Genomic DNA, 16,355 nt, shown 5'->3' on the forward strand with positions numbered 1-16,355 from the left:
CACTGAAGTCAATAGTAAAATTCCCATTGATGACAATGAAGCCAAGATTTCACTGCAGAGGTTTTAGCATGTATTGATTCTTCCCATCCTAAATCAGCACCATCCCATGTGGTTTTGTGTTCTGACTGGATTTCTTGTAAAGCTTTGGATGCAAGAATCTATTCTACTCACTTGGTTTGATTTTGGGCCAGTCAACTTGTTCTATCCTGTGGTCCTCATACTTTATGCCTGAATAGGCAAACAGATAGCGAATGATTTCTGCTCTTCCTCTCAGATTGAAATACGTGAGCTTGTAGTGTGGCATGATGGATCTCTGAAAGAAAAAGCCATGTTGATGATTTAACACGTTAACTACCCTGCCACATTTATACATAAGATATACCTACGTGTTTGTGACATGGTAATAAAATGTCAATACTGTGAACATAATGCCAAATTAAGCATGGATGTTAGCCTGCTACCCACAATATATCGTACTGAATAGCCACCCCATGCTACACCTGTAAATCCACATTCTATAGCCAAAATAGTCCAAGTTGGGTGCTTAAAGCTAAGATGATGACAGTTTGAGTTCAACAAGAAGAGTCAGGAAGAGAAGAGGACAGGAGCATGTCAGTCTAGAGCCTTTCTCTCTCTCCTTCCTGCAATTACAAAGCTATGGCTTGTCTTTTACAGTTTTATTTTATTGTAAAACACATCTGTAAATGAGGGAATTTTATATTGTTCTCTGGAATCTGAAGCACTTCACAACTTATGAATGATGTGAGCCCACAATGATGTTATGTTCTATCTTTGTAAACTGCATTTAGTGAAGCTTTTGTTTCTTTGGGAGTATTTGCAGGCTAAGCAGTTCATTTAGACAAAACTTTAAAAACAAGCCAATGGTATTTTTGAAAGGCTGGAATAGTATCTCTTTTAAATTTTGTGGTGGTGTTTTTTATTTCACTTCTTCCTCACTAGTAAATACAAAATGCAAGTGTCTGGGAGAGGTGAGGTAGGACAAGGGTGAGCTAGAGGTTGGTTTTTTTAAGGCATTGTGTACAATATAGAGGTTTATATAAGCTCAGGGAAATTAATTTTTTGATGCTGTTCATAGTGATGATAAATTAGATGGGGGAAAAGTCTCTCTTTTGCAGCTACAAATGTAAAGATGTTGCATTTTAATTATCTCACAGGGCTTTTTTTATCGGTCCAAAAATGTCTGGGCATGGAGTTTTTGCACCAGTGTGGCTGCATGCACTGCCACTGGCTGTGAATCATATTTTTGTTTAGTTACTACTATTCTTCTAGGGCCCAAAGAAAAGTTGTGGTTGCTTTTAAGTTTCTTCTATAAAATATCCCTAAGCATGTACAGACAAGGATTTCAGTAGTGATTGTGTTTCATCCCAGTCAGAAATGACCACTCTTGCAGTTTTGCCTTGGTATGTATGCCCAATCCTCCTGATGCCTTTGTGGGTATTTACGTTTTCTGACCCCTTATGAAAAAGTGAGTAGAAAATTGGAAAAACAAAGGGAGACGGGGAGATGGGAGGGAACAGAATGCTGGATGAGGCTGTACAACATGCATTTACCCATGCTAAAGCGTGATAAAACTAACAAAGAACAGATACAAAACTGTATCATTAAATAAACATTTTAAACCCATGTCAAAGTTTTCCCTTAAAATTCAGATCCGATTTTTCAGATCCGATCCCTGTGCCCTGTTTTTTCAGGCTACCTTGAAAAGTCTTGTGGTGGTGTGTGTTTATGTGTAGATGCTTGTGTCTACGTTCATGATTTGTATCTATTGAATCTTAAATACCAGAATATAGGTTTCTCTAATATGCCACTGCTGGTTTTATTGTATTAAATCCAAGTTTAATAAGTTTAACCTCCATTCCATGCCTTAAATTCTGGAAGAGTTACAGCTTTACCTTAATGAAAGGGCATAGCTTGTGGACGGAGAAGTAAAAAAGGGATATCAACTCTGACATCAACTAAGCTTGCATTTTGTCTCAGACACGAGCGTATTAGCTAATTTTACACTTTTAGAGTTCTGTTAGGCTGTGCATGTTATATAAAATAATGCTGAAGAACAACCCTTAGTGTTTGTGTGGGGGTGATTTATCTATCAGATAATATAAATGTAGTTTGAATGTGTGCTTAATGTGGTTTATCTATAAAATAGTATGCAAACTGGCTTTGGATATATGTTAACTGTTATGGAAAGAAGGAGGTAGCTGTTGGTGCTCTATATGTGTTGTAAGTTTTGCTAAACTATTTTGTTTTAATTCATGTCCTTCAGAAATGTTACTAAACACGAGGCTTCTAATACAGTTTAAGCAAATAGGTGCTAATTTCCAGTAAATATAGGAAGTTATGAAAAAATACATTACTTTGAATAAAAGGAATAAGATAAATTTGAACAAACGTTAGACATCTAATTCCATTACGATCTCTTTTCTGGTGTTTAAAGACATTTACTAAAGGAATTGTATAAAAAGAGGAAATTATATTCCTGGTCCAGAATTAAAAAAAACAAAGTAAGCCTATGGGCTAAATTTGCATGGGTTTTGTAAAAAGTTGGTAAGGAAATACAGCTATGTTTCTTTAGGACAGGAGACAGGCAACTAAAGAAAATATCCACTTAAAAAGATGCGTGTCTGATAGACTGATACACTGCCTATATACTATAGAGCTGGGCACATTATTTAAATATATAGATCACTTTAAAAAGTCCTTTTTTTAATTGATGGGGACAGGGTGGTCTGGCATATATACAGAAATATTAATTATACATCCATTTATATCAAAGTGATCAACGGTACACAAAACTGAATCTCTCAGTACTACAGTAGAAGGGGAACATTTTCATGGAATGAGTTAACTCTGCTAAGTAAACCTGTGATACTTAGATTTGTACAAGATGGTGGCCATTTAGCCATCACGATTCAAAACATATGCTCTTGAGAGCAGATGAAAGACTGGTTTTACACTTGAAAGAAGGGGGTCTCTGTTTAGGAGACATGAAGACTGATTGTACTTTATTATTTCTGAAACAAGTCAAATATGTTTTCTGTCCTCAGAGATACAGGGATCTATTTTGTATCACAGTGAGAGAGCAGTCAAAAAACCAATAATTTTCCTGGCAGATAAACACATGGGAGTTTACTAAATTTACCATGAAAGATATCTGTTCCCCTGCAGCACGCAGCAGGGACGGAAAGTATTATTGATCATTTAAGATTTCAAAGACCATGGCCTGGAGTTGAAGCAGTTGTGTACACGAACATGGCAGAATTATTTAGGGTAGTACAATAACATGTATTAGGAAGTGGTGGAATGAAAAAATGAGAGGAATTTTTGGTGAACATCACAAAAAATTTCCTAACAGAGATGTATTGCAGCTTGTGGAATATTTTTGTTCCCCAAAGGAAGTAGTGGAAGCTCTGTTGCTTGAGACATTTAAAACAAAGCTAGATAGACCTCTAGTATATATACCATAAGGGAAAATCAAGTATTTCTAGTCGAGCCAATTGTATAATTCTCAATGTAAATTTTATCTTATGCATTTACTTCCTCTGCCGATGAAATGCCCATAAGGAGATTACCAAAAACATTTGACATTTGTTTTGTGATTTTACCTCTATAGTTTAATTAAAAGCAGTTTTCTGAGTGTGTGTGTTGTTGTAATTATTTATATTAAAGTAGATGAACAACAGTACTAGAGCTTGCTAAACATTTTCACAAATTTTTTAATTAGAAAATGGCCTGCTTTCAAAATAGACGTTTTAGGTAAAATAAAATTCATTTTTTTTTAAATGTAGATTTTGGTTTGCAATATCTACTTAAACTTTTCTTTTTCCCATCTCTTTTCCTGTCTTTAAAATCAAATTATTAAAATGACTGGGGAGGAGGAAGGAAAGGAAAAACAGGGAAAAATATAAAAAGAGAAACCACGCATATCAAAAATATTTAAATGCTACACAATTAAAACTTCACAATTGGAATTTTTTCTGCAATATTGTTTTTAAGTGTTTTGACCCACTTTAGTTAAGGAGAGGTATTGGCAAAATAGTGTGGGATATCTTGGACCCTGATCCTGCAAACACTTATGCACAAGTCCCATTGATTTGAATGCATAGTGTTTGCAGGGTCGGGGCCTTTTGTAGCATTTTGGTGTAGTATGTCTGTCTTCTAGTGTGCTATTGTATCACCATTGTCACGAGCATAAAATTCACTGAAAAGCCAACTCACAAATAGTTACTACACATGCACAGTATTGAGGATGTTTTTGAAAGTCCCAGTCTCCTAGTTCTGTTTTTTTTTTTTTTTTTATCCCAGTCTCGTAGTTCTGTTTTTTGTTGTTGTTGTTTTTTTGGGTCTCTTATTTAAGAATTCTCATCCTCCAAAAAGCACATCTTACATTGGTAGATTTCTGTATGTTTTACATTCCTCTGCAATAACTTTAAATTGGTTAAACTAATTTAAATATATTTTTAAACAATGGGTAAGTGTTTCATTACTTTAGTCAGCCTATTGCCATCTTTATAACACCACTACAATCAAGCAAAATTTTTAAAAAATGCATGTAAATAGTAAAACAATGCAAAAAAATTTGCACCCTTCAGGTTATGTTGCAAACCCAAACTCACATTATGCTTATAAACTTTTCAGCAAGTCTGGACCATTTTTCCAACTAAAACAAGGCAAATTCTGTCAACTTGCAGCTAAGCTCCTGGATTTGTTCAAACCTCAAACTCAAAAGCTAAACTGGAGTGATAAGAATCTGCACAAATCAAAGGCCAGGAATGAGTCTGCATGAATCCTTGAAAACCAAAGGGGCTGAATTTCACAGAGTTCCAGTATGCAATAAACATTCTTCAGAGTAGCAGCCGTGTTAGTCTGTATTTGCAAAAAGAAAAGGAGTACTTGTGGCACCTTAGAGACTAACAAATTTATTAGAGCATAAGCTTTCGTGAGCTACAGCTCGCTTCATCGGATGCATCGGGATAAACATTCTGACTCACTTCAAACTATAAGAGCATGAAACCACTGGATACAGGAGCAGATTTGTGATGTGAATCTGTTTCTAGAAGCACAATGAATTTAGACACTTGCAGTATGTGTATCTATCTTGAGGACAATTCAATATCCCTGCTGTGCTGTGAAGTAATTCCCAAATGTACAGCTTTCATTTTACATGCTCAAGCTACTTCTTTTGGGATATGTATGTATTTTTGCAGGTACAGTTTACAGACTTTATCCTGTATCCACTGCATGTTGCCTCTGACTTAAGTACATACAGGTGGGGGCCCTTTTTTGCCCAGGGTGAAATCCTGGCCCCACTGAAGTCAAAGGCAAAACTCCTGTGGACTTCATTAGAGGCCAGGATTTCACTCCTAATTTTCAAAAATTCAGCCTTAACTTCCTTGTACTTTACAAGTATATATTTTCCTCAAGCTAGTCATAGATACAGTAACCTGAATGCAGATGACACAATAAGTTTCTTTTTAAGAAAATAACATTCGATTCAAGGTGATGGCCCGCCTTGAGCTCTTCGCTGGGCTGTGGAGAAAACAGAACATAGCTGAGCTTAGCTATTGATCTATTTCTCTCCACAGATGAAGAAGTGCCATGTGGTGAAAAAGTCTCCTTTTAATTGCACTTTTAGTTTCTGATAGCAATTTCTTGGCCTGGATATGGATATATTAAAAACAAATTAACCTACCTTTTGGTAAGACTATTTCCTCCTCTTGGTGAAAATCTAAACCCCTCTTACCTTTGCCAAGCAAGAGGAATCTACCACCACCATAGTTCACTGAAGCCACCTGGACCCTGCTAGATTTCAAAATGTACTTGTTATAAACTCTGCCCAATGAGGAGGCCAAAGAGCTGAAGATCTAGTGAAGCACCACAATCGTTATCAGACTACTGCTATTGACCAAGGCATCCTCCCAGCTGCCGACTCATGAGGCCTTTTCAGATGCTGTTGCTGTTCTCAGTGAAATAAGCTAGTTCCTTACAGTGAGAGATGCTAGGTTCTGGAGTTGAGTGGAAGCGACACTGGGTTTATGAAGCAATTTACAGTCTGGAAAAATTCTATGGAGCATGATTTTGCTGATGGTGTGCCATGGAAAAGTGGTGTCCTCCTTCAAAGCAGTGGCATAGGTTTGTAAGAACTTCTGGAGGAATCTTTCTGTACCAGACCACATTCTCCACCATTTGTTTGTTTCCTTTCTTCCTGCCTCCTCTAAATAACACTCTCTCCCTTGGAATGAAGTTAAACGCTGCTTCTCCTCTCCCCCTCTCTCATCAAGCTAGCCACTGATTCCTTATATGAAGAGAAAAAAGAGGGTATTACTGAGTTTGGGTTTTATTTAAAATACTTGAAAAGGGTTCAGATTCAATGGTGATGGGGCAACATAAAAACTTAGACAGAAATTAAGGTTGTTTGGTTTTTAACTACAAAGCTTCAAATGATTTGAGCTTTGGTTATCTGGCAGCCTCTGTGGCTAGCTGGTAGTTGTAATCAGAGGAGGCACATGTGCTGATAGTCCCATGGTATAAAAGGGGGTGAGGGGAAGGGCACTGGAAAAGCATTTTTCCAGAAAGAGTCCTTTAATCTGGAGCTTACTTCCACCCCCTTTATTTCATGGAGCCCAGATAGCTTAACTTTCAGGGCATGCTGCAAGATTCACCTATTTTTCTTAGACCTCGTCTACACTACGGGGGGGGGGGGAGATTAATCTAAGTTACACAATTTCAGCTATGTGAATAATGTAGCTTAAATTGATGTACTTGCATCTACTTACCACGGGGTCCACGCTATGTGATGTCGACTGAAGATGCTCTCCCATCAACTCCCCTTGCACTTCTCATTCAGGTGGAGTACTGGGGTGGACGGAGAGCGATCGGCAGTTGATTTAGTGGGTCTTCGAGACCCGCTTAATTGACTGCCGATGCATCTATTGCAGCGTGTCGATCCTGCTGTAGACTTGCCCTCTGAATGTTATGGGAGGGTTTGAAGGATCTGGGGTTGTTCATGGGGTGTTGCTATTTTATGGGCTTTTAGCAGTTCTATTAAGCAGGCTGTGCTGTGAAGTGGCTTGGGCTATAGAGAACGTTTTAAGAAGAATGCGTCTCCTTTTCTTGTGCTTGTAATAGCTGAACAATGACTAGTTGTGTAGATGCCTTTTAATATATTTAAACTAGAACCAAGCAACTAGTGATTTCTGAGTACCTCATTTTTTGGGTCTCCAAATTCAGATACCTTAAAGGCGCCTGATTTTCAGATGGTACTCAGCACTTTAAGATGTCACAAATTGGTCAACCAAAATCACTAATTATGTTGAAAATCTCAATCAAGGTGGTTAGTCTGATCAACATTGAACTTGATGTCTTTAAGTCCATAATCTTTCCAGACACATTTATTGAACTTTCTGTGGATGACAATTGACTTGTTCTATTGGAATCAATAAAGAGCATCCTTTGTTATAAACTTTCCCAGGAAGGTGAAACATGGCACGACTGAGAGCTTTAGTCACAGAATATGATTTCATGTTCACCACAGGAGTAGAAAAGGTGCAGGTTGGCAAAAGCTTTCATTTATTATTGTAAAAAGAAAAGGAGGACTTGTGGCACCTTAGAGACTAACAAATTTATTAGAGCATAAGCTTTCGTGAGCTACAGCTCACTTCATCGGATGCATTAGCTGTAGCTCACGAAAGCTTATGCTCTAATAAATTTGTTAGTCTCTAAGGTGCCACAAGTACTCCTTTTCTTTTTGCGAATACAGACTAACACGGCTGCTACTCTGAAACCATTTATTATTGTGAAGAACATGGGAGCTATCTGTATTAGTTTGATGAAGATTGTATACCTCTGTTGGATGGCTATGGTATTAATTTCTAAAGGAAAATTTAGGGTTAAATCAGTCTCAGGTGGTTTTGCACATACGCAGGAACCAAAGTCAGTGGATCCAAATAACCCAATTGTAGATACTTAAACTTAAATATCATCTCCTTGGAAGGTTTAGCCCCTACCATGCTCTGATCCCCAGGATGGCTAGTAACCCAAGGGACAAAAGCCAAAAGGGGGAAATGGATTCTACTCTGAGAGAAGTGCCAACATCTTCTCCTGGCTGCTGATTAAAAGACAGTGTACTGCCGGTAGGACTGAATTGCCATGAGACGAAACTTAAAAGGGAAATGACCTGGCTGAGCCACTCCCATGTTTGCCCAGGCGCCCCTGATCTCATTGAGGTCAGTTAGAAGAGCACCCTGCACTACATCGACGATGGCTATCAGTCATACTGCACTGTCTGCTGCCAAAAGGCAATAAGCTGCTGCTGTGTAGCAGTGCAGTACCGCGTCTGCCAGCACCCAGGAGACATACGGTGACAGTTAGCTGAGTGGGCTCCATGCTTGATGCGGTATGGCGTATGCACGGGTAACCCAGGAAAAAAGGTGCAAACCGATTGTCTGCCGTTGCTTTCATGGAGGGAGGGAGGGAACGGGGCCCTGATATGTACTCAGAATCACCCGTGACAATGTTTTAGCCCCATCAGGCACTGGGATTTCTACCCAGAATTCAAATGGGCGGTGGAGACTGCGGGAACTGTAGGATAGCTACCCACAGTACAACGCTCCGGAAGTTGACGGTTGCCTCGGTACTGTGGACACACTCCGCCAACTACATGCACTTAGAGCATTTGTGTGGGGACACACAATCGACTGTATAAAAACGCTTTCTACAAAACCGACTTCTATAAATTCAACCTAATTTCATAGTGTAGACAAGGCCTAAGGAAATGATTCTTACCAAAACTGTATTTGAGCGTAGAAGTGACACATACAGTGTACTTCTTACAGAGCTGCATCTGTTGTGAGAATCTGAGGTGTGTGGGTGGATGTAGTGAGTTAAGAGGGGAAAGGACAATCTTGCTCTGACTGTAAGTAATCTGTGACTGCAGAAGCAATCATATGACTGAGGCTGAGTCTGTCATGATTTTGCAACGGTGAAGAAACCTGCCTGAGCTGACTTTAGTTTGGTGACTTTACGCTATAAAAGGAATGTCTTAGTAGGATAATATAGCACTTGATACAAGCTGCTGTCTGCATTATTCAAGTATAAGTAATATTGTTAAAGGATGGATGACTTACTTTTTTTTTTTTTAAAGAGAAAAAACAGAAGGGTTAGAGAGTTAGTAATTGCCCAGCATGGTGTGTGTTTTGGGTGGGAAAGCCAGAGGGACAGCCCGTGGGAGCCCCCCTCCCAAACCAGGAATAAGACTCCCCCATTTCTGGCTTGGATATCTGACAGGGAGCCACTTAGGGCCCCCTAATAGTAACAGCAGGAGTTGATCAGAATAAGTATGTGGAAGCTGTGGGAAGAAGTGGGTCAGCATCATTACTTTGCAGCTGGCAGGGAATTGGAGGTGGGGGAGCAGGATCTAGCAACTCCACATCCAAAATCCTGCATTAATTAAGAGAGCAGAGCAGGCATGAGTCAAACCCCTCTGCTCCCTTAAAGATAGCAGAGCAGGAGAAAGCACTCCAGGGGCAAAGGTAACAGAGTGGAGAATCTCCCTCAAAGACCTGTCCACAGACCCAAAATGTTGGCGTTTGCTTAAATAAAATAGAAAAAAAATTGTTGGAAAAAAACTTTTGGTTAAAAATTTTTTTTGATTCTCCATAAAATATATTCAGCTTTTGAAAACTAAAACACTTAAGAACTGAAATTTTTTACCAAAAAATAATCATTTTTTGTTTTTGATGAAAAACTAGAAAATCTTGACGCAAAAGAAAAATTCCCCCAAAAATCTTCATTGTGATTGTCATCATCACCAATAGTAAAGATACTGGAAGCCAGATTATGCCCTCAACAATACGTGTACAACCCCATTGACAGCAAATGAGACTCAAGGTTTTCACTTGAATAGAGCAATAGCTGAATGAGGTAGGCAGCTTTTAGACTACAGCAACTTTCCTCATTGTCTCTCTAGTACAAGTGATGGATGAATTTGTAGCTGTTTCCCAGCAGATGGAAGTGATTACCTATCTTAAATTCATAATCACATTTTGATACAAATTCCGCAGAGCCCTTTATACAATAGAGCAAGAAGACATGGGCTTGCATCAAAATTTAATTCTGACTAGTAAATGTCTCACATAGTCTGGATTAATTGCATTTCTATTCTATTCCAGATGGGAAGAATATATAAACTAAGCCTATTTTGGAGAAACAGCTGCTTCAAGCTTGCACAAGACTCTATCTTGTATATCTGCATATGATTTTATATAATACTAAACTGAAAGATTATATCTGACATCCCTTCATAGAAAATTTCAGAGGTAGCAGAAACAACTAATATGAGCAGTGATTTGGAGACATAGACCTAGTGGCGATTTGTGCATTTTGCAGCTGATGCAGCAGAAAACTTGGAAAAACCTTAAATAAGCGCCAAACAACAAATGTAGCTTTCCATTTCACATACACAATTATGTGCATTTAAAAAAATCAACCCTAACCATTCCAATTTAGTACTATGCACAGACAGGACACTATGTAAAAATAATTCAGGCATGGGGGCCTACTAGAGCACTGGATGGGGACTCAGGAGAAGTGGGTGGTATTCTGAGTTCTTCCACAGGCCTGCTGGGTGATCTTGGGCAAGTCACATCAACTCTGTGCCTCATTTTCCCCATCAGTAAAATGAGGATAGTGCTACTGACCACTTTTGTGAGGTGCTTTGAGATCTGTGAATGAAAAGGGCTATATATGGGGGGAGGCAGGGAGGAAACAGCACCCCGCTGCAGAGAGTCTCAGACCCCGGTCAACTGACTTGAGCTGCTCATGTGGGGCTAAAAATAGCAATGTAGATGTTCAGGTTTGGGGTGTAGCCCAGACTCTGAAACTTGGCGAGGAGGGGTGCGGGTTGGCTGATGCTATGTACTGCTGTTAATGTCTTTGACCATAATGTTGAGTTGGGATCTCTTTGAAGCTTCATTTTTTTACTTTACTGCTCAGGTTCAGTGCAAAGTTTTTCATTTTGGGCTGCAACGTCTGTGAAAGTTTTGGTTTTCTTTAGACTCCAGTCCTTCCTTCTGGATTTGTACAATTTCGTTGGCTGGTCATTGACTGGCCCCAGTGAAAATTTTGTTTTAAATTTTTTTGTGCAGCACCCCAGATAATCTGTTAGGCCAAGGGCACTAAATAGATAAATACTTCTATATTCAAGATTCTCACTATAAAAAAAAAAAGACAACAAGAGATGTCACAGGAAGCATGAAGAAGGAAATGACTAAAGCAGTTTTTCAACTGATTAAATTAAATTCTTATTGCTGACCAATATTCCCCATCAATCTGCCTGCCAATCCATGAGTTGTCTTTTGTCTTATACTTAGTGTGATGGGGCAAGGCCAGATGGCTATAGAAAAGTAGTGGGAGATAAATATATTAGCTCCAGGCTAAACAAATCCCTGGTACCAGGATAAGTGAAATGGCAGCTGATCCAGGTCAATTAAAACACCTGGGGCCAATTAAGAACTTTCCAGAAGGCAGGGAGAAGGCTAGGTGGATTGGGACACCTGAAGCCAATCAGGGGCTGGCTGAAACTAGTTAAAAGCCTCCCAGTTAGTCAGGTGGGAGTGCATGTCAGGAGCTGTGGGAGGAAGTTGCGCTGTTGGAGGGGCTGAATAGTACACACCATATCAGGCACAAGGAAGGAGGCTCTGAGGTAAGGGTGAAGTGGAGCTTGAGGAAGTGAGGGCTGCTGTGGAGGAAGTAGCCCAGGGAATTGTACATGTAACGTTTCTAAAAGGTCAGCTACCATAGCTGATACTATTAGGGTCCCTGGGCTGGAGCCCAGAGTAGAGGGTGGGCCTGGGCTCCCCCACCCCCACCTTTCCCCCTGATTAATCACTGAGACTGTGCAAGGAAGGATAACTTCTCCTCACCTCCTCGCTGGCTTATGATGAAAATGGCTCAGTAGACTGTGACCCTTGTCTCTAGAGAGAGAAGGGTTACATGGAGGGTCACAGTGAGCCTCTGAGGCTAGTAAAATCTGCCACGAAATGTGGGACCCACAGAGGCAAGGACAGAGCTTTGTCACAGCTGGTGTCAGGAGTGGGATTTCATTCACAGCGTGGCGGAAGAAAGAGGTTTTAAAGAAAAAAAGAGCACTGGGGTTTTGGATTTTTTGTTTTTGTTTGGTTTGTTTGTTTGCTTTGTACCTCAATGGAGCAGGTGGTAAGAGCTCTGGTACAAGTCACGGCAGCCCAGCAGGAGGCCACCCGGGTTCAGGCAATGGCACAACAGGAGTCTATGAGGCTACAGCAGGAAACCAATCAATTATTGATGAGCCAGGTGACCCAAGACTATGCCCTCTTGAGAGAGGTGGTGGACCAGCTGAAGATCCTTACCACCCAGGCCCAGGGGTCCGACGGGACGAGAACCCTTAGGGCCGCTGGTTGTTTGCCAAAGATGACGTCAGGAATGATGTAGAGACATATATCCTCTCATTCAAAAGGACTGCTCTGCATGAGGCGTGGCCCCAGGAGCAGTAGGCCAGCATTCTTGCCCCTTTTTTGTGTGGAGAAGCCCAGAAGGCCTACTTTGACTTGCCTGCCATGGATGCCACTGACTATACCCGTCTGAAGGCAGAGATCCTAGCACGATCAGGGGTAACGGCAGCGGTAAGGGCCCAGAGGTTCCATGAGTGGAAATACCTGAAGAACAAACCCCTGAGGTCCCAGCTATTAGATCTCATACACCTCACGTGGAAGTGGTTACAGCCCGAGGTGTGCAGGCCAGAGGAGATTTTTGGAGACCCTGGTCATAGACCATTACATGTAGGGACTGCCGCCAGATCTCCGCAAATGGGTAGGCCAGAACGATCCATCCACGTACAACAAGATGATCACACTGGTAGAAAGACGAATGACAGCCAGGGAACTGACCCGACTACCCAAGGAAGGCCCCTTTCGAAGCAAGCACCCGACCCCAACCGTGGAAGGTTGGGCAGCCAAACCACCGGGGAGTCCAAGGTTGAAGAAGGGGGGAGGGCTTAAAATCAGCGGGAACCCCAGAAGGAAGGGATTGGCCTGAGTGGGGGGAACCCTGGGACTAAACCCCCTAACCCTTGGGATAGGGGAGTGATTAAAAGCAATTATAGATGTTATGCATGTGGGGAGTGGGGACACATAGCAGCACAGTGTCCCAGCACCAAGGAGCCTATGCAATGTAACTTGGGGGATTGGGAGGTCCCATGCTCCCTTATCCACCTCGTGGGGGTCGCATTAGCCCCGCATAATTAAACCAGGCCAGTGAGGATACATGGAGCAGAGACTACAGCGCTTGTGGACTCTGGGAGTGCTATCACCCTCATATCGGGTAAGCTGGTAAAAAGTAGTCAGCTACTACAAGCCAAACACGTAGCAGTGTCGTGCGTGCATGGGGCCGTGACCCATTATCCCACCATCCCAGTGGAGATAGAGGTTCAGGGAAACCCCATTGAGGTGACCGTGGGCGTAGTTCCTAAACTCCCATATCCTATAGTCATTGGGAGGGACTATCCAGGGTTTGATAATTTACTCCCCCCAGAGAGGCTGGAGGGAGGTGGGGACCCTGAGGACAGCGACTCGTCACCGAGGGAATGTCAACCCCCAATGTTCACTGAGATTTTTCAGGATCTGTTCTCAGTCCCCTGAAAGACCCGGAAGACAAAAAAAAGAGAGGAAGTCCACGAAGGCCTTGGGAACCCAGATCCTGACCCAGGATCAGAAGACCTCCTTAGTAGGCAGATGGACGCGAGCAACCAACAGAGAAACTTCCACCACAGAAGGTGAGCCAGAAGCTGCCCCCAGCCATGATGGCAGTGAGCCATTGGAAGATGCAGAAGCTGGCCCCTGGGAGCTTGGGCAGGTTAGTTCCGGGAGAGAGACTTTTGGGCGGGACCAGGCGGAGGACCCCAGATATGATAACGCCAGGAAAGAGGTGGCAGAGATTGATGGGATACCCATGGATGGGAAGGTCCAGGGTCCCGGACCTTATTTAATAGTGAAGAAAGATCTCCTGTACCGCGTGGTGCAAATGCAGGAGCAAGAGATGCAACAACTTCTGGTGCCACAAAAACATCAAAAAGCCGTATTGAGTCTCGCCCACAGTCGCCTGTTTGGAGGACACCTGGGGTAGAGAAAACCCAGGCATGGATCCTGCGGAGGTTCTTCTGGCCAGGAGTACATGAAGATGTTCGGCGATACTGCACCTCTTGTCCGGAGTGTCAGTTACATAGCCCTCGCCCGCACTTGCGGGTTCCTTTGATACCTCTTCCAATAATAGAGGTTCCTTTTGAACGGATAGCCATGGATCTGGTAGGGCCCCTAGAGAAGACAGCTTGGGGCCACCAACATGTGCTTGTTGTACTGGACTATGCAACCCGGTACCCAGAAGCTGTTCCCCTGCGCAACACCGCTTCCAAGACAATAGCTAAGGAGCTAGTACAGTTCTTTGCCCGGGTTGGGCTACCCAAGGAGATATTGACTGATCAAGGGACACCTTTCATGTCCAAGTCGATGAAAGATCTCTGTTCATTGCTCCATGTACAAGCCCTACGGACCTCTGTATACCACCCGCAAACAGATGGCCTTGTGGAAAGGTTCAATAGGACCCTCAAGGCCATGATCAGGAAAGTGGTGAGCTGGGATGGGAAAGATTGGGATACCATATTGCCTTACTTCATGTTCGCTATCCGGGAGGTTCCGCAAGCCTCCACGGGTTTCTCTCCATTCGAACTACTATATGGGCACCACCCTTGGGGCATACTGGATATAGCCAGTGAAGCCTGGGAAGAGGAGCCAAATCCCGGAAGGAACATAATTGAGCATGTACTGCAGATGATAGATCAGATAGCCCGAGTTATGCCCATTGTATGGGAACACTTGGAGAGAGCACAGGAGACCCAACGAACCCATTATAACCACCAAGCGAAGTTTCGACAGTTCCAACCAGGGGATCGGGTGATGGAACTGGTGCCCACAGCAGAAAGTAAACTGTTGGCCCAGTGGCAGGGACCCTATGAAGTAATCGAAGCCATGGGAGAGGTGAACTACAAGGTGCGTCAGCCAGGCCACCGGCAATCGGAGCAAATTTACCACATCAATCTTCTAAAACCTTGGCATGATTGCGAGGCATGCTTAGTCATGCAGGAGACCCTTCCCCAGGAGGATAACTTACACGAGTAAGTGAGGATATCATCCAACTTGAAGTCAATCCAAAAGATCGAGGCAGCCGACATGATTAATCGCAACAGAGATGTGTTCTCTACAAAACCAGGGCGGATGACTGAGACCTATCACCATATCTGCATGATCCCTGGAGCCAAGGTAACATTGAAACCCTACCGAATCCCAGCAGCCAAAAGAGAAGAAATCAAGGCCAAAGAAAAGAAAATGTTAGAATTAGGGGTTACTGAAGAATCATACAGTCAGTGGTCCAGTCCAATTGTTCTAGTGCCTAAACCTGACGGTACCATGAGATTCTGTAATGACTTTTGCTGACTGAATGAAATATCCCAGTTTGATGCATACCCCATACCACGCATCGACGAACTGGTTGACAGACTGGGTAGTGCCCGATTCTTGACTACGCTGGATCTGACAAAAGGGTACTGGCACATTCCTCTGACCAAAGAAGCTAAAGAAAAGACAGCATTCTCCACCCCGGATGGGCTATTCCAGTACACCGTCCTCCCTTTTGGGCTACATGGGGCCCCAGCCACATTCCAGTGCCTCATGGATAAGCTGCTGCGCCCCCATACTAGTTATGCAGCTGCATACCTAGATGATGTCATCATCCATACGCCAGACTGGGGAACCCACTTGGAGAAAGTTGAGGCAGTACTGCGCATCTTAAGGCAGACTGGCCTTACTGCTAATCCCGCTAAATGCGCCATAGGGCTAGCAGAGGCGAGGTACCTGCGATATATTGTGGGAAGGGGCATAGTGAAGCCCCAAACGAATAAGCTAGAGGCTATTCAAAACTGACCCCGACTGACCCGAAAGAAGCAGGTCCGTGCATGCCTAGGCGTAGTAGGCTACTACCGAGGGTTTATTCCTCACTTCACCACTAGGGCAAGTCCCCTAATGGACCTGGTGAAGGCCTGAGGTCCAGACATGGTAAAGTGGACCGACACAGCAGAGGGGGCATTTACAGACCTTCAGACGGCCCTCTGTAATCACCCCATACTCATAGCCCTGGACTTTAACAGGGAATTTATTTTACAAACAGACGCTTCCGAGGTGGGGTTGGGGGCAGTTCTGTCGCAAATGGTGGGAGAAGAGGAACACCCGATCCTCTACCTAAACAGAAATATG

At 42.7% G+C, this 16,355-nt stretch overlaps 1 protein-coding gene across 2 annotated transcripts in view; it reads right to left on the reverse strand.

Moving 5' to 3' along the window:
- Positions 1-16,355, reverse strand: part of HPGDS (hematopoietic prostaglandin D synthase) — a 57,066-nt gene that overhangs the window by 36,216 nt on the left and 4,495 nt on the right. For both annotated transcript variants that reach the window (XM_038400068.2, XM_043512620.1), the window contains one exon: positions 172-313. In XM_038400068.2, the coding sequence (XP_038255996.1) occupies positions 172-304 (133 nt within the window). In that variant the 5' untranslated portion in view covers positions 305-313. The remainder of the gene's footprint in view (positions 1-171; positions 314-16,355) is intronic.

The sequence above is a fragment of the Dermochelys coriacea genome, chromosome 4 (genome assembly GCF_009764565.3).
Source record: "Dermochelys coriacea isolate rDerCor1 chromosome 4, rDerCor1.pri.v4, whole genome shotgun sequence".
Classification (NCBI taxonomy): Eukaryota; Metazoa; Chordata; order Testudines; family Dermochelyidae; genus Dermochelys; species Dermochelys coriacea.